The sequence below is a fragment of the Bos taurus genome, chromosome 6, assembly GCF_002263795.3.
Source record: "Bos taurus isolate L1 Dominette 01449 registration number 42190680 breed Hereford chromosome 6, ARS-UCD2.0, whole genome shotgun sequence".
NCBI lineage: Eukaryota > Metazoa > Chordata > Mammalia > Artiodactyla > Bovidae > Bos > Bos taurus.
The window spans coordinates 22,908,625-22,929,915 of NC_037333.1; the positions used below are offsets into that span (position 1 = coordinate 22,908,625).

The window sequence follows — 21,291 nt, forward strand, 5'->3', positions numbered from 1 at the left end:
AATGGGATGTTAACCTTCTGAAAAGTCAGATGATAAATCATGAAGGATACATGGTAAGAATATTGCTTAGTATAGGATATTTAAAATACTCTAATTTCTTTAGAATTTAACATGAGAATAAACTGATATATTCCTGATGTCTTGAGTCATTAGTTGACTCAAAATTTTACCATTAGATCAATTGATCATGATGTTGATTTTAGAGAAATCCTCCAAAGAGATGCCATTTGAAGTATAGCTTTTGCTGTAAATACTTTCATATCTATTGAATGTCAATCAATATTGAATTTTCAATAAATTTTATTGAATTTATTCAATCAAGACCTAATTACTGTTTCCACTGATAAATCAGAAAGAACTTTTATGGCTTCCTCTGGTACAAAGACCCTCCTTAGTAACATATTAATTGAACTGGCTTTTTCCTGACCAGTACTCTGTGGTCACTATGATGTCTACATTGTATAACTACTCAGTAAAAATAAAAACCAATTAATTTAAAGACTCAACAGAAGAGAGGGAAAGTGAGTTCTGTTGTTTACTATCTAGACAAAGTAGGCAAGTGACATTTAACACCAGAATTACACACAAATGCAGGTCAAGATCACCAAACTAAGGAAGCATATGAGGGTCAGTTATGAAGATGAAAAAGGATGTATCATGGAAGGAAAGATGGAACTCCCTACCTCCATCAGACATAGATACATAATAAAATATACTTACAGAGGAGCAATGGTTAAAAACGAACTGTATTTAAATTTTAAATATCAAGTTCTAGGCCATTCAAGAATCTCTGACAACCATCTCTGTCTCCACTATTTAAGTGGTCTACCCTTCCAGGTGGGGCTTCCCTAGTGGTTCAGATGGTAAAGATTCTGCCTGCAATGCGGGAGACCCAAGTTTGATCCTTGGGTCAGGAAGATCCCCTGGAGAAGGGAAAGGCTACCCACTCCAGTATTCTGGCCTGGAGAATTCCATGGATGGAGGAGCCTGGTGGGCTACTGTCCAAGGAGTCACAAGAAGTCAGATGCTACTAAGTCACACACACAACACACACACACACACACACACATATCTTTCCAGGGGAGGAACAAACTAATTTATGGGAAATATAATCCAAAGGTATTTCTGAATATCAGAACTATATTCACTATTTCCATAAAATATATATATTTCACAAATCCATTAACTTAATTGCTTTTTGCTTTCTGTTTTCCTTTGTCTGAGAAGTTGTGTTCCTTTATTAACCAAATTTAGCACTTTACAACATAGTAAACTTTGAATCAACCCACATAAAGCTTCTATAGGAAACAGAAATAAACATAACACTGTTGATTGGAAATTATTATTAAATAAATATTGGTGGCTTCAAAATCTTAGTCACACCTAAAAATTACTACCAATTTAATACATGTTTAAAACCTGAATTATGATATTTAGAATAATTTCTTAACAGTTGTTACTTTTCTAAGTATGTTCAGCATACTTAGCACATCCTAAAGTATTTCCTTGTTTTTTAAATGAAATATGAAATTATCATTTACATTATCCAGAACACAGCTTCTTAATTAATCAAGAAATTCTGTCTCTTTGTGGATACATTTTACATTCCTTTCAACTTTTAATTGATTGTCCCCCTGCTGTGTAAAATAATTTTCTGCCTGAGATGCAGGTACCAGAGGAATACTTTCTTCTTTCTGAGTTAAAATTATTTTATTTTTCATTAAAGCCTTCACATGTATTTTTATAAGTTTTGGCAAAAGAGGACTATAGAAGCTTCGAATTCCTATAACACAAAACAGTACCTGTCAGAGATGAATCTGTGGACATCATTAGGAAGGTGTGCGTTTTAGAAAGTGAAGTCACATGAGCACTTTTTCTAGGTGGAAAGAGACCAACAGAGAGAGGCCATCTCCTGAATTTGAAACATCAGTATTCTTCAAAAGAACCCTGAGAGTAGAGAAGCATCCCTGGTATGTTTCCACTTCAAGGTTAGATCCTCCATTTTAATTTGGTATTCAAAGAAGCAGAACAAAAAAAATTTTAAATTTTAAATATGTTTAGACTAGTATTAGATGGTATGAGGTACCAATTGAGATCATTTCCTGCCCTGGAAGTCATCAGTAGGTACAGGAATTATACGTGAGATATTCAGAACCGGGAGTGCTCCTGAGCATGGTTGCCCAAGAGTGAACGGGGACAAATTTTATATCAAGGGATGTGAACACAGGAGGAGGGAGTGGGCAATATGAGGAGTACAGTATTTATAGAGAAAGATGCTTCAATTCTCTCCCAAAAGGAAGAGAAGGAAGTTTTAAAGCCACTCAAGTTTATGAGATTTGCTAGAGGGAGAGATTGATACTTTGTTCCTCAGCTGGATGTCTCAGTGGTGTCTCATATATTATCTCCCTTATCTCCAAACATTCTGTACATGAGTACTTAAAATACAAGTACAGAAGTTGTTTTATCCGAAAGAAAACTAGCACAGAAAGATCAAGAGACTTGTCTAAAGTTTCCCAGTAAATGGCTCAATACAGAATCAAAACAGCTCTTTTGGCCACCAGTTAAGTATTTCCTTAACTTCACTGCAGATTCTACACAGATGGCTAGCCTGCAAGAGCACACTGGGTATCCCCTCTTACTCTGCAGCTGGTGTAGAGAAAAGGGAACTCCAGTGTACAGTCAGTGCTGTCCAATCAAACTTCCGAGATGATGGATATGTTCCAATGAAGCACCTGAAATATGCTTAGTGCAACTGATTTCTAAACTTTATTTAATTATAATAAAGTTTAAATAACCAGATGTGGCCGATGGCTACCATATTGGCTGGTGCAGCTGCAAAACTGTTTCTCCAACTATAGTTTGTGACCCACTAGTTCATCATGGACAGAGTGGCCTGGTGGGCTGTAAGTCCATTGGGTTGCTAGGAGTCGGACATGACTGAGTGACTTCACTTTATTTTTTCACTTCCATGCATTGGAGAAGGAAATGGCAACCCACTCCAGTATTCTTGCCTGGAGAATCCCAGGAACGGAGGAGCCTGGTGGGCTGCTGTCTATGGGGTCGCACAGAGTCGGACACGACTGAAGCGACTTAGCAGCAGCAGCAGCAGCTCATCATGACATGAATTTAGGAGGTTCTGAATAACAGTGAAAAAAATGAAAAGAAAAAATATGTTTCTCTCTACTTACAGTACCCGTATATTCTTGCATGTTGTCTACTTTTCCATTACAACCCATAACATATTAATCATAGTTGTGTAAAATTTCCTGTCTGATAATTCCAACATTTGTGTCACACTTGTCTGGTCTGATGTGCATTTTATCACTCTGGACTATTTTGTCCTTGCTTTCTGGCATGTCTTGTAATTTCTTGTCTAAAAGCAGTATGTTGTTTGGGGTGAAAAGTGAAAGTGAAGTCTCTCAGTCGTGTCCAACTCCTTGTGACCCTATGGACTGTAGCCTACCAGGCTTCTCTGACCATGGGATTCCTCAGGCAAGAATACTGCAGTGGGTTGACATTTCCTTCTCTAGGGGATCTTCCCAACCCAGGGATTGAATCTGCGTCTACCATACTGCAGGCAGATTTTTTACTGACTGAGCCACCAGGGTTATTTGTTTGGGGTATAAGAAGTAAAATAGGTAAGGGTGTAGTGAGAGTAATCTATCTAGGAGTTGGACTGTATCTACTGTTCACTGTAGCTGTCAGTGCCAAAATTTTCGACTTCCTCTCTTGTCCTTGTCTTCTCTCTTGATCTGGTGCTTCCCTAAGTACTGTTCCTCAGAAAGACACTGCAATCTTGCATTCTTTCAAGATGTAACTCACGGTCATTACACCGCTGTGGTAATCGTCAGGTTGGGCAGAGGGGAGCACTTTAATCTTATGATTCTCAGTCTTTAGTGGGCCTGTGTCTTTTGCTGTGACTTCCACTAGCATTTTTGCCATGCCATAGCTTTCTTTCTCCCCCACTTAAATGAGGCAGAAAGGCTAGAGGGGGCTCCCTTCCTCAGGTAGGATGAGACTCTGGTAAAGTGTTTCCCCCTGAAAAGTAGACCTTCGTTATGGAGAACACATGGAGAGTATTTCCCCTTGATTATGCTTCCTCTGACCCAGCAGAATCTTCCAGAACTTTCTCAGATCTTCACTGTGTGAATCTGATGGGATTCCTGGAGATAAATTCCACAAAATTATAGGTGCCTCATAAGACAACTCAGTGGTAAAGAATCCATTCACCTGTCAATGCAGGAGACTCAGGAGACTCAGGTTTGATCCCTGGGTTGGGAAGATCCCCTGGAGATGGGAATGGAAGCCCACTCCAGTATTTTTGCCTTGAAAATCCCATGGACAGAGAAGCCTGGTGGGCTACGGTCCCCGGGGTCACAAAGAGTCGGACACGACTGAGCACACAGCACACATAAGATGGCAGCCTCCAGGGGTTTCTTACTTTCAAGCTAGTTCACACTTAGTCTTCAGCAATTCACGAGAATTACCATTTAGGTGTTCTTACCAGTTTATGGCTCCAGAGACTTCCGTTCCAGGGAAGCAGATCTTAGATGTCACTCTTGATTTACCTTTCTCTCCACATGTAATGGTTGTTTGCCCTCCAACTTCAGTTCTCGGAGTTCAAGAAAAGTCACTGATTTTCAGTTTGTTCAGTTTTTTCTTGTTGTAAGAATGGGAGTGGCAACTTTCAAGGTCTTTAGGTGTAATGGCTGAAACCATTAGTCTAAGTATTGCTTTTAAAACCTTTGTTTTCATTATGTATTCATGCATACATATTGTATCATAACGTAAAATGTAGTTCTTGCTAGGGTTCAAATTTTTTAAGAAACAGTACCACGAGGCAGAGAAAGTAAGACTCTGAGGCCATTTCTGCTGAACCATGTCCCATCCATAGTCCCATACTTATTCATGGAACTATCCTATATATTGTTACATAACAGGCAACATTTTGTAAGAAAATCTATCATTAATGTACAGAATACACTCGTTGAAAAAAAAGAGTTGGAGAGGTTTAATTAGCATACCTGGTAAATAATAGTTTATTTATTTTTACTATAAATTAGTTGTTCAATCACATAGATAATATTATAGTCTCATATATCTTGGAAATTATGGAATAACAGTTTTCTATTTTTCTGAAAAACATCTGAAATTTGACATTTTATTCTTTTCACTGCTCTTAGCTACTAGGTAAACTGAACATAAAATCTTAATGTGAATAATTTTATTTGACATTTTGATTTGGTATTTGGGAAGTATTACCTCAGTACTTCTTAATTTGCAATACTGATATTTCTGTAGTGATTTTAGTCTAACTAGATTTAGTTTAACTTCTAAACTAATTATAAATTACTGTTCATTAAATCATTTAAAAAATGTGACATAAGGAAGTAAGAGGCTTTGGAAGAAAAGCAAAAGAAACAGAATTCTTTCTCATTTCACTTCTGCATGTCCTTGTCCATGACAGGAAGCAGTGTCTAAGATGTTTATAAATGCTTCGCATAGAGTCCTCCCTTTCTATAATCCAACTCTGATCTAAGCTGTGTGAGGATATCCACAGAAGGGACACATACCTTACACAACACAACAGAAAAGATTTGTAAATGCTCTGTAAATGGATTTCACTAGAATTATATTCTAAAAAGAAAACAAAAAAGCTCTGGATGCGTTTGACATACTCTTTAATTTTTTACTACATTTCTGAATTCATAATAAGATTGAATATCTTTGTACTTTAAAATACTTAATAACATTTATAAAGTTTTATTCTCTGATTTTAAAAGGACACCATAAATTAAAAAACCAGCAAGTCCTACATTTATATCAAAACATTCAGAAATTAATATATTAGATTTTGATTTTAGTACAATTATCAAGACAAGTCTGTATATTTCACCTGCAATTTTAAATCTGATACGATTTATCATGTTGAAGCAAACTTGGATAATAAATGGTTAGGTTCATAATTTTTAAAAGGAAAAGAGGGAAGATTGTATATAGATATGGTACCAAGATGATAAAATAGGGAAAAGAACTATGCTTTCCAAACAAGCAAAAACATACTCAGGGGCATGGCAGAAACAAAAAACAAAAAAAGAAGAAAATTACAAATGAAAATCCAAATGTTTGCTCATTCTGTTACAATAAAGCGAATGATTTTAGTTCCCTAATTTAATAGCTAACATTTAAAGTGCTCTTTGCTGACACAGTTGAAAGTACATGATGTTACTGCCTGTCATTTCACCACATGGTACATAGGCTAATATCTCATAATTTACACATTCGTGCTTTGGCAAACTCAGATTAATAATAACAGCCTTGGATGTGTGAAAGCTAAACACAGGAAACACCTGCAGAACAATATTAGTTTCTGTAGAGAAGTGAAACCATTTACCAGAAATTTATTGAAAGGAACTCAGAATGATGTTTTATATTTATTAAAGCATAAAAAAATTTCTTACCTAAAGCTTTCATACTCCAGACACTTTTATTCCAGAGGGCTGGCTGTGTTCTAATGCATTTACTATTTGATGTAAATTCAACCTCCACAGCATCACTGGTTACTTCATCTCTCAAAATAATAAATATTTCACCAGGATTCTATACAATGAAAAATATAACTCAATTAGACATTTGAAAAGTTTTCATTAGCCAACCAAATACACTTATTAGTGATAAAGGTCCAACATGGTAATTAGTGTAAAGAACTCGTCTGCCAGGCAGGAGACCCGGGTTCGATCTCTTGGTGGGACAGATCCCTTGAAGGAGGAAATGGCAATCCACCTCAGTATTCTTGCCTGGGAAATCCCATAGACAGAGGAGCATGATGGGCTACTGTCCATGGGGTTGCAAATGTAGGAGACAACTTAAAGCCACCACCACCATCGTGTCCACAGTTTCAGCCATCTTCATAAATGAAATATGTAAAGGTGAGTCTCACAAGATTTTAAGTTTATCAACTTATGTCTATTGAATATTTATTTTCCCCCAGCACCATATTTTGCAAATGAATCGACTGAGTTCATAGCTGCTCCCTTTTCCTTTCACCTCATCCCTGTGTGAGAGGTTCTTTGTGAAGGTGATGAGCATCACTTCACAGACCTGCAGGGAATGTAATTCAATTGCTAAAAAAATTCTTTTTTTCCCCCAAATCCCTTTCCTTCACCTTTCTAGGACTTGGTGTATTTATCTATAAATAAGAGGATCGAACATGTTTAGCTTTAAGATCTCTTATACTTTAAATATGATTAATTGGTTTAGATGTCTAATACAGTTGACCCTTGAACAACATAACTTTTAGGAGCATCTACTGGCCCTCTGCACTGTGGACAATCCATATAAGATTGATAGTACACCCTCTGCAACAGCAGTATCCTGATTCAACCAACTGCAGATCATGTTGTACTGGGGTATTTACTACTGAGAAAAATCCATGTATAAGTGGACCCATGCAATTCGAAACCCCTATTGTTCAAGTGTCAAGTGTATTGTTAATCTTACCAATAAGAGATTCTTTTGTTACTCTTTATGATGAATACCAGTGAAGGCTGTTCGGTTGACTAGAGGTTATAAATCTAAAAGTTTCAAGATTTTATTAAGGTGGAAAAGCTAGGGAAGCCCAAATCTATGTATATAAGATTCAAATTGCCAACATCTGTTGGATAATAGAAAAAGCAATAGAATTCTAGAAAAAATATATATATTTCTGCTTCATTGTCTGTATTAAAAACATTGACTGTGTGGATCACAACAAACTGTGGGGAATTCTTAAAGTGATGGGAATATCAGACTACCTTGCCCGCTTCCAGAGAAACCTGTATGCAGGTCAAGAAGAAACAGTTAGAACCAGACGTGGAATGACTGGTTCAAAATTGGGAAAGGAGTATGTCAAGGCTGTATATCGTTACCCTGCTGAGATAACTTCTTAGCAGAATACATCATATGCAATGCTGGACTGGATGAAACAGAAGCTGGAATGAAGATTTCCATGAGAAATATCAACAATCTCAGATATGCAGATGCTACCACCCTAATGGCAGAAAGCTGAAAATAAAAGAAGAGAGTGAAATATCTGGCTTAAAATTCAACATTCAGAACACTAAGATCATAGCATCCAGTCCCATCACTTCATGGCAGATAGATAGGGAAGAAATGGAAACTGACAGATTTTATTTTCTCGGGCTCCAAAATCACTGCAGAGAGTGACCGCAGCCATGAAATTAAAAGACGCTTGCTACTTGGGAGAAAAGCTATGACAAACCTAGCCAGCGTATTAAAAAGCAGAGCCATCACTTTGCTGACAAAGGTCCATATATAGTCAAAGCTATGATTTTTCCAATAGTCATGAATGGATGTGAGAGTTGGACCATAAAGAAAGCTGAGTGCTGAAGAATTGATGTTTATGAACTGTGGTGCTGGATAAGACTCTTGAGACTCCCTTGGATAGCAAGGAGATCAAACCAGTCAATCCTAAAGGAAACCAACCCTGAATATTCATTGGAAGGATTGATGCTGAAGTTGAAGTGCCAATACTTTGGCCACCTGATGGGAAGAGCTGACTCATTGGAAAAGACCCTGATGAGGGAAAGATTTAGGACAGGAAGAGAAGGGGATGACAGAGGATGAGATTGTTGGATGGCATCACAGACTCAATGGATATGAGTTTGAACAAACTTCATGAGACAGTGAAGGACAGAGAAGCCTGGTGTGATGCAGTCCAGGGGGTTGCAAAGAGTTGGATGTGACTTAGCGACTGAACAACAACTACAAAGATATAAGGGGTTATTGAAAACCCTATTTGAAAAAAAACCCTGAGAGAAAACTAAGGATAAGAAGATTGGATTTAATACAGAGAAAAGGAAGGGATAAACATCTTTTGAGCATCTGTTTTATACTGGGTTTTCCAGGTGGAACAGTGGTAAAGAATCCACCTGCCAATTCAGGAGATGTAAGAGATATGGGTTCAATCCCTGGATCAGGAAGATTCCCTGGAGGAGAAAACGACACCCCACTCCAGTATTCTTGCCTGGCAAATTCCAGGGACAGAGGAGCCTAGTGGGCTACAGTCCATGAAATCACAAAGAGTTAGACAGGACTGACTGAGGGCTAATCACTTTTTATATAAAGCCATTTCCTTTAATCCTAACCAAAACACACACACACACACACACACACATACCTCAAAAACCAATATGGAAGGCTATTATATTTCTATTTTAAGACTAGAGTAATGAATACAAAGATTTACATTCTGAAAATCAATCAGAATTATTTAAATTAAACTCTATACTACTGTTTACATGATGCTGTTTTAACCTTCAAAATAACTAAAATTAAATATATTTTATGATTATCTCAGATATCACCTTTCAAAGGCTTTCTTCAAAGTCAAACTGAATTTCAGTCTTTCACAAAATAAACAGGAATCCAATTTATATGCTCTTATAAAACTGTGTTTACCCAAAAGTCATTAATTTCAAAGTTCTCTTATTTAAATATTATTTCCCTAAGCATAAATCACCCACCAATAAAATTTACATTTTTAAGGCTCTGTACTACGGGGTTTTTTACAAATATGTTGATGTTAAAAAAAATCATTTCAGCTGACACACATCCACCTCTGGCATTTTTCCAGCAGAGTCTAGTGCTCCCAAGTATTTGTCTACAGGATATTCTGAACTAAATTTCTCTATATCAGTTAAATTGCACTTTGAGAAAAGATCCCATGAGTCCACCTACTGCTCTGGCTTCACACATCCGGCCTCAGGGAAATGCTTCTGTTTCTCTGCCTATGCCTCCTCATGCACTACTTCATCTGAGTCTGAGGTCAGTAACTGGAGCTCCTTCCGGTCCTCACGCCTGCCACTTCCTCTTCAGAGACCACACTTCCAAGGCAGTTCCTTAGTCCCTCACTTGCTCATGTCTGTCTCCTTATTTTGCAGCTTTAATGACTTCCCATTTTCACTCTAGCTCAAATCCAGCTTCAAAGTTCTTTGGTGTTTTCTTCTATTTGTTCATCCCTTCATGTAAAACTCTGACCTCTCGCCTTCCAAATTTAGTAAACCCGAGCATCCTCTCCTGGTGTATATTCAGCCAGCAACTCATCCTCATTCATTGGTGCTCACATGCCGTGCTGCGCTAAGTTGCTGTTGTCATATCCGACTCTTTGCGATCCTATGGACTGTAGCCTGCCAGGCTCCTCTGTCCATGGGGTTCTCCAGCAAGAATACTGCAGTGGGCTGCCATTTCCTCCTCCATGGGATCTTCCGACCCAGGGATCGAACCCATATGTCTTAAGTCTCCTGCGTTGGCAGGCGGGTTCTTTACCACTGGCGCCACCTGGGAAGCCGGGTGCTTCCATGGGCTGCTTCTTATGCACCAGATTCTCTCCCACCTTTCAACCATCTCCAGAGAAGAGGCCTAAACAAAAGATAAGCACACTGACCACCCCCAAGGAGGGACTGACATCTCATTTGTAACTGGGACAAGCTCCAAGGGCATGTAATCTCTGAAGGTGCACAGAACCTGCACTTGTTTTAATATTCTGCTATCACACCTTGAAATGCTTAATAATTAGAACTGGGGTCTCTACCTTTTCATTTTACACTGGGCCCTGCTAATTAGGAAGCCACTCCTATTTGCACATAATGTTGGCCTGCTCTTGAGTTCCTACTCTCCCTCCATCTCATACTTATCCTCTTCACCAAGGTCCAACTCAGGTTTCACGTACAACTTCCAAAGGGATCATAAAACATTTCACACGTGTACTCCTCATTTGAACCTTTCTCAGTCATGCCCTCTTAATAAGTTTTTAATGTCTGTGTTGAGGCTTCCCAGACAGATTTTAAACACCCTGAAGGTATTTTTATTTTTTATATCATTTTGGCATCTTATAAGAATTAAGTACATAAGAGGTGCTCTGGGGAACTCCCTGGTGGTTCCAGGTTAAGACTTCACCTTCCAATGCAGGGGGTGTGAGTTGGGGACTTAGGATCCCATGTGACTCGCAGCCAAAAAATAAAAATACAAGCAGTACTGTAACAAATTTAATAAAGACTTTAAAAATGGTCCAAATCAAAAAGAATCTTTAAAAAAAACTGAAAAGAGGCAATCTATATGTATTTTTACATTGAGATGGAATAAGCCTATAAAAATATGACTTTTTTTTTTTTTTTTTTACTTTGAGCAAGCATTATTCCTTATCCCCCTCAGGACTCACAGCTTCATCTGCTTCTTGCATCTCCATGCTCAAAGGGGGCTGCTGAGGAGGGAAGGCCTGCACCCGTCCAGCCCTGTTCTTAATTATTATGAAAGTGAAAAGAGTGGAAGTGTTAGTTGCCTCAGTCGTGTCTAACTTTTTGCAGCCCCAGGGACTGTAGCTCACCAGGCTCCTCTGTCCATGGAATTCTCCAGGCAAGAATACTAGAGCAGGTTGCCATTCCCTTCAGTCCCTGCCAGACCCAGGGACTGAACCTGAGGCTCCTGCATTGCAGGCAGATTCTTAATTGTCTGAGTCATTGGGGAAGCCTTAATTATTATGGACATCTTAATTAAAGCTACAATTATATGGACATATTTAATTCAATGGAGGAAATATTAGGACACTCAAATGGTCATAAATTCAGTTTTATCAGAAGATGCTATTTTGCTCTCAATCTAACTTCTTTGTTTACCTCTTATCTGGCTCTAAGCATTCAAATTGAGAAAGAGTTATAATAATAATCACTACCAAACTCTCTAGATTTGCTGCATTGTAAACAAACCGTGAGACCTCACCAAAAGGGCTGGAACTTTGTCTGCAGTACAACACATTGGTAGTGGAGTTTCTAGATTGTCAGGGTGGGTGCCCTTCTAGACTTTAATGAATCATTAAGCACAGGTAACAAAGGATTTTGATCCTCGTGGATAATATCAGCTTACTTTGACTTGTGCAACCAGATTAATGGTTCTTTTCATATATTCATAATAGGAACTAGCTCTACAAGCACAGTTGCACAGGCATGGGCCTTATTAAGCCAGCACTGTGCAAGTCCCTAAAGCTGACCCTGACCTGACCTGTGACGATAGAGCAAGGATTAGGTCATGGCAATGGTTCCAAATTTGGCTGCTAATTCTCACCTTGGAGAATCACCTGAGAAGCTTTTAAAACTCCCAATATCCAGGCCAAAACTCAGACTATTTACATCTGAATCTCTAACAGTAGGATTCAGGCATTTTTACTTTGTAAAACCTCCCCTAATCATCCCTATATGCTGCCTAATTTGAGAAACACTTGGTTAAAGGGAAAAAAACACATTTTTGTCATTGTAAAACCTTAGCACTGAAGGGGTAATGTTCACAACATAGACATTTTAGGCAGTGACACACACAATAATCTTTTGCTGCTTTTACTATTATGTTTCAATTAAATCATAGGACCTGACTTTAAGTTAAGGTTGGTTATCAAGATCTAATGTGTGACTTGATGTCAGAAATAAGTGGGCAGTGCTGTTAGTTTCTGTGAATTGTTTTAAACTGTATTCAGTGCCAAGGAGTGAACAGGAAGCTGCTAATCTTAGAGGTTTTTGTAGCTTCCCCATGGGCCCTGCTAAGAGTCACACTCCTTCATATATTCTCTGAGTTTCTCTAGATTCACTGGTTATACAATCTGTGATCTGAACAGATTTGAGTTTGGAGACTCATATTATGGTTACAGACACAGACATATACATCAGTGAAGGTCAAATAAAATGAAGGTCTTTACCAGCGGATGTGCTATGTTCTAGGACTCAGAAAAACAAGTCAATGAAATTAATATAGTTATAATTGCTGATAAAGCCCATTAAAAGGTTTTTTTGTCGTGATACTATAAGTTTAAGAACTAAATTTGCTCAAAAATCAACAAGTAACCAGTCTCATCTGAACAATAGCTATGGAAGAATAACATAAACATAAAGAAATATATATAACTATATGAAAGGAAGTAAGAGGTTAGGGGTGGAGGAAAGCTGAGATTGCAGCAGATTCTACCAAAAGGAAGGGAATGCCATATTGAAGTCCTGCCTACACAGATAAGATAAGATAAAAATAAGCTCCTCTTAGCTGCTCTTTAAGATGGAAGAAGCAATAGAGAGGCCATTACTGACCCATGATTGGGGCTCCAGGAGAGGCAGGAGGCATTTAGAGCAAACCACAGTATTTCTGAAAGGGCCATTGAGGAAAACACTCAAAGGATCCCTCTTAAAGCTTCAGGTCAAATCCATTAAAAAATTATCCAGTGATTGGATTACTGCTTAGAGATGATGCTTCTCTAACAAGCAGGGCTTCCCAGGTAGCGTGAATGGTAAAGAACCCTCCTGCCAATGCAGGAGATGTAAGAGAAGTGGGTTTAATCCGTGGGCTGGGAAGATCCCCTTCCCACTCCAGTGTTCTTGTGGCAACCCACTCCAATATTCTTGCCTGGAGAATTCCATGGACAGAGGGGCCTGGCGGGCTACAGTCCATGGGGTGGCAAAGAGTCGGACACAACTGAAGCAACTTAGCACAGCATAGCACAGCTCTAACAAGTGATCACAGAACTGCCCAGACTGCAGACAAGGCTCTGAAGAAGAGCACTGCCTCCTTGAATGCCATTCCTAGGAGGATTTGAAGGTGACCTATTACTGAGAGGCATGAATGTATTTTCTGTCCTCTGACGCAGGATTTAACCCTGACACTACTGACATTTTGGGACCAGAGAAGTCACTGCTGTGGGGAACACCCTGTGCACTATGGGGTTTTTAGTAGCATCCCTGGCTTCTACTCAGCAGTTGCCAGGAGCAACCCCCAGTTATGACAAACTTGTCTGCAGACTTTGCCAGATATCTCCTTGGGAGAGACAGCCAAATCACTCCCAGATGAGAACCATCGTTCTGAGGGAATTTTCCTGAGAAATTAATGAAATTAGGACTTTGGGGTAAATACACAGCAAAGGGAAAAGAAGCTAGCAAATAACAGACCAGGTTCAGTTCTGGTTTAGATATTATTTCAATGGGAGAATGCCTCCCAAGTGGATAATTCATCAAGAACAAAACTGGGTAAGATTACTTTGAACAATGGACTTGTTTGGAAGACTTAGAACTCACTGATTTCATATCTCTCATGATATATTACCCCATACAAGACAAAATCAAGAGGAATATGCTAGAAAAGCAAAGTATCTTGGCCCATAAAAAACAACAAAAAGCTTAACAAACACTAAAACAGAACAAAGATTGCTAATCCTAGAAAAGGGAAAAGAAGAGGCCACATTAAGCAGATTTAAACTGTTAAGACCCATTTAGGTGTTTCTTAAAAAGACAGAGAATAACTTACATAAATAGAACACTGGAGGCACATCTTCACTATTGCACAAAAAAAAAAAAAAAAAAAAACACCTGTCAAAAGAAAAAAAATGTTTTTCTGCTGTTTTTAAAGTGGCACAAATTTCAAGGTCCAGGGAAGGAACAATGCTGGGAAAGATGACTAGGCAGAAGGAATCAAAAGGGCCAGGCTCCTGGGGTAAAAGCCGCAGCAGGCTCACCTGCAGCCTCAGTTACGCCAATAAACGCCACTTCTCCAGAGCAGAGGAGGGCTCAGGGAGAGCACTTGGCTAGCGGCGGATCTACAGACTCAAGCCATTCTGCAGCAGGAGACAGCAGGAGAGAATTAAACTAATTCCCTGTTCATCAGACAGAATGAAGATGACACCAATAGACTGAATCAGTCCACTCAACAAGGGCATGCCAGAAACTTTAAAGTGTAAAGGGGAAATTCATAGAATTTGAAGATACTGGGAGCAGAAGAGGCACATCGCAAATATGACCTGGTGACTGGCAATGACAGTCTCGTAAATTTCTAGATTTTGTACAATGGCAGAGAAGTCTCAAATATCATTTCTGGAGAGAGAAAGCTATACATTTAAGTGGATTCCATTTACCCAGTAACTTGAAGACTTCTCAGAAACGAGTAAGCACAAAGGTGGAGCTTTCAGACAACTGGTATAGACTGAATGCTATCCTGGGCTTCCCAGGTGCTGCTGGTGGTAAAAGCACCCACCTCCCAGTGCAGAAGACATAAGAGATGCAGGTTCCTGGTAAATCTGAAACGTGATTTTCACTTATCTTTCTTGTGGTGCATGAAAACTGGGACATGAATTTAGACTATACTAAGATCTAGGTTCTAAGAATACAAGATTTTGACTTGGATGACTATTTTTGGTCCATGGATAAGTCTGTTTCAAATTTTTAGTGTGTTCATGCTAAGTCGTTTCAGTCATGTCCAACTTTTTGCAACCCTATGGACTGTAGCACTCCAGGCTTCTCTATCCACAGGATTCTCCAGGCAAAAATACTGGACTGGGTTGTCATACACTCCTCCAGGGGATCTTTCTGACCCAGGGGTTGAACCCGTGTCTCTTATATTTCCTGAACTGCCACTTGGGAAGCTGGCTGGTGCTAAAATAGTCTTATATGAGCTTTCAACTTTTAGGATTGTTTAAAAAGTGGGGCTCCCAAGAAAGATTTGGAATTGAAATAATTTAATTCAGACTCTTCAAAGATTCTGATAGAATTTTATCCATGTCAATAAATAAAAGTCCACAATTCTGCTATGGAAAGAACTCTGGTCTTCCCCAGCCACCTGAGTGCGTGATTTCTGCCTGGAGGACAGTGGGATTTAATTTTTGGATTTTGATGTCTCTGCAATTTAATCATGGAAAGGCTTTATATTGTTCAAATTTTACTGTTGCAGATATTTTTAAAAGCAGCTGGTTAGACTCATTGCATAATTCTTGGTGAGCAATTTTTAGTTCCAGAGAGTTTTTTTTTTTTTTTTTTACTTTGACTTTACCTACTTGAGAATAGTCCTCATTTCCCTTTTATAGTCTCTTCTACTAATTTCTGTCTCTTCCATTATTTCTCACTCAATAGGAGCCTCTGGTTCTGATTGTTTGGCCTGGTCTTCCTTCCTCAAGTAGGCTGTAATATTTCTTTGCCTGATTCCTCTGTCTCGGTTCCCTCCAACCTGTACAGTTCCAGTTCCTGGGGTCTCTAAGGGAGTGCCAAAGAAGTTTTTGTTCCTCTGGCACTGATAACATAGTAATTTAAATTGGCAATTCCCCTGCTTGTGCATGAGGTCTGGAGATGAGGGAAATAAGCTTTTCAAAATTGTACAGAACATTCTGCTTCTGCCAGGGCTGCTGGAACCATCAGGATCAGAGGATTCTCTCCCCAAATATGCCTTCCAGTAAGCAGACAAGTGAGTTTCCCTGGTAGCTCAGCTGGAAAAGAATCCGTCTGCGGTGCAGGAGATCCTGGTTTGATTCCTGGGTTGGGAAGGTCCCTTGAAGAAGGGATAGGCTACCCACTCCAGTATTCTTGGGCTTCTCTGGTGGCTCAGATGGTAAAGAATCTGCCTCCTGCAATGCAGGAGACCTGGGTTTGATCCCTGGGTTGGGAAGATCCCCTGCAGAAGGGCATGGCAACCCACTCCAGTATTCTTGCCTGGAGAATCCCCATGGGCAAAGGAGCCTGGTGGGCTATAGTCCATGGAGTTACAAAGAATTGGACATGACTGAGTGACTAAGCACAGTACAGCAAGCAGACAAGTGCAGCTCCTGCCACCTAAATACTGGCTTCTACCTGAAGGACCTCTCATGCAACTCGCAAGCTTCTCCTGTATCTCTGGCTCTTTCTGCTCAAGTACACTGCAGATGTTGAGGGCCAGCATCTTTTTAGTTTCTGGAGATTACATAGCGCAAATTTTGGTCAAGCTCTAGCATGGCTTATTTTAGTGGTTCAGTCCAGTGAAGACTTAGGAAGAAGAAATGTCAGCAACATGTATCCATATAACACCTCCTGAGAAATCTACTTGCTCTAACATTATATTTTTATTCTCAAACCAGTTCTTCTACCTCTTATGATATTTCCACTTCATAATGTAGGCCTTTGACACATGTTTTATAATTGAAGATAGGTGGCCCTAAAGTATTTTCAAATTCTATTCAAGAACATATTTCCTTTCATGAAAATAAAATCCTTGATCTGGTTAATATGAATCCAACTTTGCTTTGAACAGTTTGATACACACAGGCACACACACACATACATATATATATAGCAATTGTAAATCTGTTTGCAACATATCAGGCAACATCTAATCACATGGTGCTTTCATGTATGTTTCAATATTCTATTACTCAACAAATACATATCAAATGCCTACTAACTGCCAGACATTGTTCTGCCATTCTGAGGACACAGCCAAGAACAGAGTAAACAAAAACACCTCTATATTGGAGCTTCTCGTGTTAGCCACATTCTAGTGAAATGCAGTATCCATTACAACAATAACGAGGTGTTTTTACTGACCTCACATGGAATCTCAGCAGGAAGCACCACTGCCTGTGATATGGCGCTTCCTGAAGCTTCTGATAATTCTTCAACTTCCTTTCCCTCACTGATTTGCCCAGAATGTTCCTTTCTTAGGTCTGGTGGAATAATGATCTCCAGGTAGTCCGCAGAACCTAAAGGAAAGTTCATTAATATGGATTATAATACAGCTAAGGCCACATTAAGTTCCTCCATTGTTATGAAAACTAATTGCGGAACAGTTGATTTAATTAATATATGGGACAACCAAACTGAGCTTAAGATAGTCAAAATAATTGAACCAATGTTAATAATTAAAATATTGCCTCATAATTTAACTAGTATTATAACCTTAGCTATTAAACTAAATCAAATACATATTTTCATCTACTAGGTAAATATTTTCCCCCCAAAAAATCCAAATACTTTATATTAAAACAGTAAATCTGAAAAACATGAAACTATCTCCTTTCAATGACTGTAAATAAGAAAATTTATTCATTTAAAATCAGAACAATTTAACTCAGAACAATTATTTACCCTTTATGTATATTTCTAATTTTTAAAAACGATAGGCATAACTAGGAGACAATCACTAAACAAACTAATTTTTCTATGAAATGTTAGTTTAATAGTGAAATATTAGTGTTCATCAAAATCCTAATGTGTCCTGTGAAAAAAGTGTCTTCAATTAAATGATATGGGTTTCTTTATGGTAGTATTATTAAGAACACTAAAATATGCTAATGTGAATTTTGAATATAAGAAGGAGAAAAGTATTCGATTGTTTAAAAATGTAACAGTAATTCAGTATTTGGTCCCAATCATTAAAAAAACTTTATTGAAGAAGAGTTGTGCGAAGAGAGATGGACAATATTTATATTGTCCAAAGTCCAAAGCATTTCCTTAGGGCACAGAACCAATATGACTGAAACCAAGGCTCTCACAACGGACACTCACAACTGTCGTCTGTCTTTGGCCAACCACAAAAGCACCCCTCAAATCCCTGAAGAAGGGTACTGGAGAAAAGGAAAACAGCTCCTGACAGCTAGAAATTGTTCTGATACCTTCTGAAGGCCTTGGTGTTGCTAGGCAGTGGCCTCCTGTCCTGTAGAACACCAACAATCTCACAGAAAATCACCACCACTAGACCACGCTGCCACCATGATGGATCCAGTCAGAGATCAGGCTACTTTGCGTTCATGTCTGAATCCAGGCAAAAACATGAACATTATCCAAACCACAACAGGAACCAAATATCCTGAATCCTGGCTCCTGTGAGTGACTTTGCTTCTTTACCAAGTCTAGCCTCAGCCTCCTTTCATTTTACCTTCCAGGTAGGGTAACCAACTCCTCCCAGTTTGCTTGGGATTTGGGGGAGGTTGTGTGCTGAAAATGCTGTGCCCCAGAAACCCCTCAGTTGCTGGGAGAGCTGGTTACCCAGCTTCTCAGTAAGAGTCATTAATTACTCAAACCATAAAATTACACCCGCTTTTTGACAGCAAGCAAACAATAGCAAAGCCCTGCTTCCATGAACCCTTCCTCAAATCACAATACAACCCTAAATCCTACAGTAAGTTTTTTCTTAATACAATGTTACTGAGATGCCCCATGGTTCACCATGGTAGCCTTCACTTCATTGCTACTAGACAAAAAAAAAGTAAATAATAGTTCAAGTACAGGTGTGTTCCAAGTTCCTCTGGCAAAAGGAAATTGACAGGATGACAAGGAAGAAGAGTCAAAGGCAATATAGATGAAGATCTATATATAGAATAAGGTGGCTAGAATTTTGGTGTCATTGCATCTCAAAAGTGAAGTCACCATTCCTATCAGAGAAGCAGAGTAAAAAAGTGATGTCCTCTGGAAAGGAGCTGTCCCCATGCTACACACTTAAGAAGACGTGTTGGTTTTGTTTTGTTTTGTTTTGTTTTGTTTTTCTGTCTTTTGAAATTTACAGAATAAAAAGCCTTTATTTTTCTAACAATTTAAGGCACTTCCACAAGCAGTCTCATTCTCTCTTTCTCTGTCACGCTCTTTCATACAGACCCCAAAACAGTGAAAGGTTGTATAGAACTGGTTCGATCATTTTGTGAATTGATAAAAGAACAAGAGAACTGATTTTATTTAATGTATCTTAAGAGGTATATGCTGTTCCACCGTAGCAGTATCTAGGATGTTTTCTGCTAATTCATCTGTGGAATTAGGTTAGGAAGAGCTATTTTCTTTACTTTGAGGACATAATCATAGATGTTCAAAATATTTATCTCTATGAATTCTCACAGAAGATCTGTTTATAATGCAGAAAATTAGGAGCAGTCTAAGCAATAACAGACCAGATAAAAATATCTAATGTGATAAAAGGTACTGTCACTAATTAAAATTCTATCAAAGAACATTTAGCAGTAAAGAACAAGTTTATGACGTAAGTGAAAAAAATTCAAGTTACAAAATTGTCAATTTTGTAGGTTCCCATTTTAGTAAAATAAGAAGTATAGGACTTCCTGTTTCGGGTTCCATATTTAAGGAGCTTTGGACATCACCACTCCATCCTAACAAACAAAAAGCTGAACAGACTAAAAATTCGACAACTCTTCTTTGATTAATTTTTTGTTTGTTTGTTTGGCTGTGCTGGGTATTCACTGCAGCGCCAGCTTTTCTCCAGTTGTGCAAGTGGGGGCTACTCTCTAGCTGTGGTGCATGGGCTCCTCGTGGTCGTGGCTTTTGAAGTGCAATTGACAAATTGCTGGACACTCAACAGAGGACAAGTCTGAGAGTTAAAATCTCCAGGAGGGTTCAGCTAAAAGCTTGGAGGGGACACATTATTTTGAGATTTAGCTCTAGGAGCTCGACCAGATTCCCACAGCAAATATTGGGGAACAGTATTTCTAAGGAAATGGAAACAACCTTAGATACTCCAGAGCACTCTAGTCTTCTTAACAAGGCCTGCCCTCAGGAAAAATTAGTTAATCAGAGCCTAATCTATTAAGGTATTTTCAGAGACGAACTGACCACAGGAAGGGAAATAACTAACTGTAGCCCACTATAACAATCCTCTCTCACCTAAAGGGAATAAACTCTTGTGAGGTTCACAGTTGAAAGGCGTAGGCTTACTAAAGGACTGAGACCTAAATCACAGGTCTCTAGAAAGCCTCCTCACCACACTTCACCACTGCATTACCAAAGGTCTATCTGCAACAGTTCTTTTTACAGAGTATATTACGTTGTGCTCTGTGTGCTATGTCCCTTCAGTTGTATCCGACTCTTCCCAACTCTATGGCTGTAGCCTGCCCTCTGCCCACGGGATTCTCCAGGCAAGAATACTGGAGTGGGCTGCCATGCCCTCCTACAGGGTATCTTCTCAAATCAGGGGTCGAACCCGTGTCTCTTATGTCTCCTGCACCAGCAGATGGGTTCTTTACCACTAGTGCCACCGGGAACCCCACATTATGTCTACTTATCAAGAAAAATTACAAGGCATACATACCAAAAGGAAGGGAGTGCAATTTGAAGAGGCCAGGGAAAAAGCATTTGTTTTCTGTTTTTGTTACCCTGTTCTTTGTTCCTGTTTTCTCTTCTGTTTTTCTGCCATTGTGTTTTATTGAACATTTTATATGATTCCATTTTTCTTCTTTTTTATTTAGCATATCAGTCATACTCAAAAACATTTTTAGTGGTGTTATCCTAGAGTTTGCAATATGCATTTACAACTAATCCAAGTCCACTTTCAAATAACATTGTACCACTTTATAGATAGTTTTAGTACCTTATAATAATAAAATGATTCCTCCTCCCTCCTATACTTTATATTACTGCTTTCATTTATGTCATTATATATAAACATACACAAGCATATATATGTAAAATTTACATCATATATTATATAAGCATACATTATTAAATACATTGTTGGTATTATTTTGAATAA

The 21,291-nt window shown here is 38.7% G+C and overlaps 1 protein-coding gene across 6 annotated transcripts in view; it reads right to left on the minus strand.

Annotated features, from left to right (window-relative positions):
* Window positions 1–21,291, minus strand: part of BANK1 (B cell scaffold protein with ankyrin repeats 1) — a 321,139-nt gene that overhangs the window by 213,450 nt on the left and 86,398 nt on the right. For all 6 annotated transcript variants that reach the window (XM_059887725.1, XM_024993521.2, XM_010805953.3 and 3 more), the window contains 2 exons: window positions 17,367–17,521; window positions 6,462–6,600 (listed from right to left, as the gene is read on the minus strand). In XM_059887725.1, coding sequence (XP_059743708.1) covers window positions 6,462–6,600; window positions 17,367–17,521 — 294 coding nt within the window. The remainder of the gene's footprint in view (window positions 1–6,461; window positions 6,601–17,366; window positions 17,522–21,291) is intronic.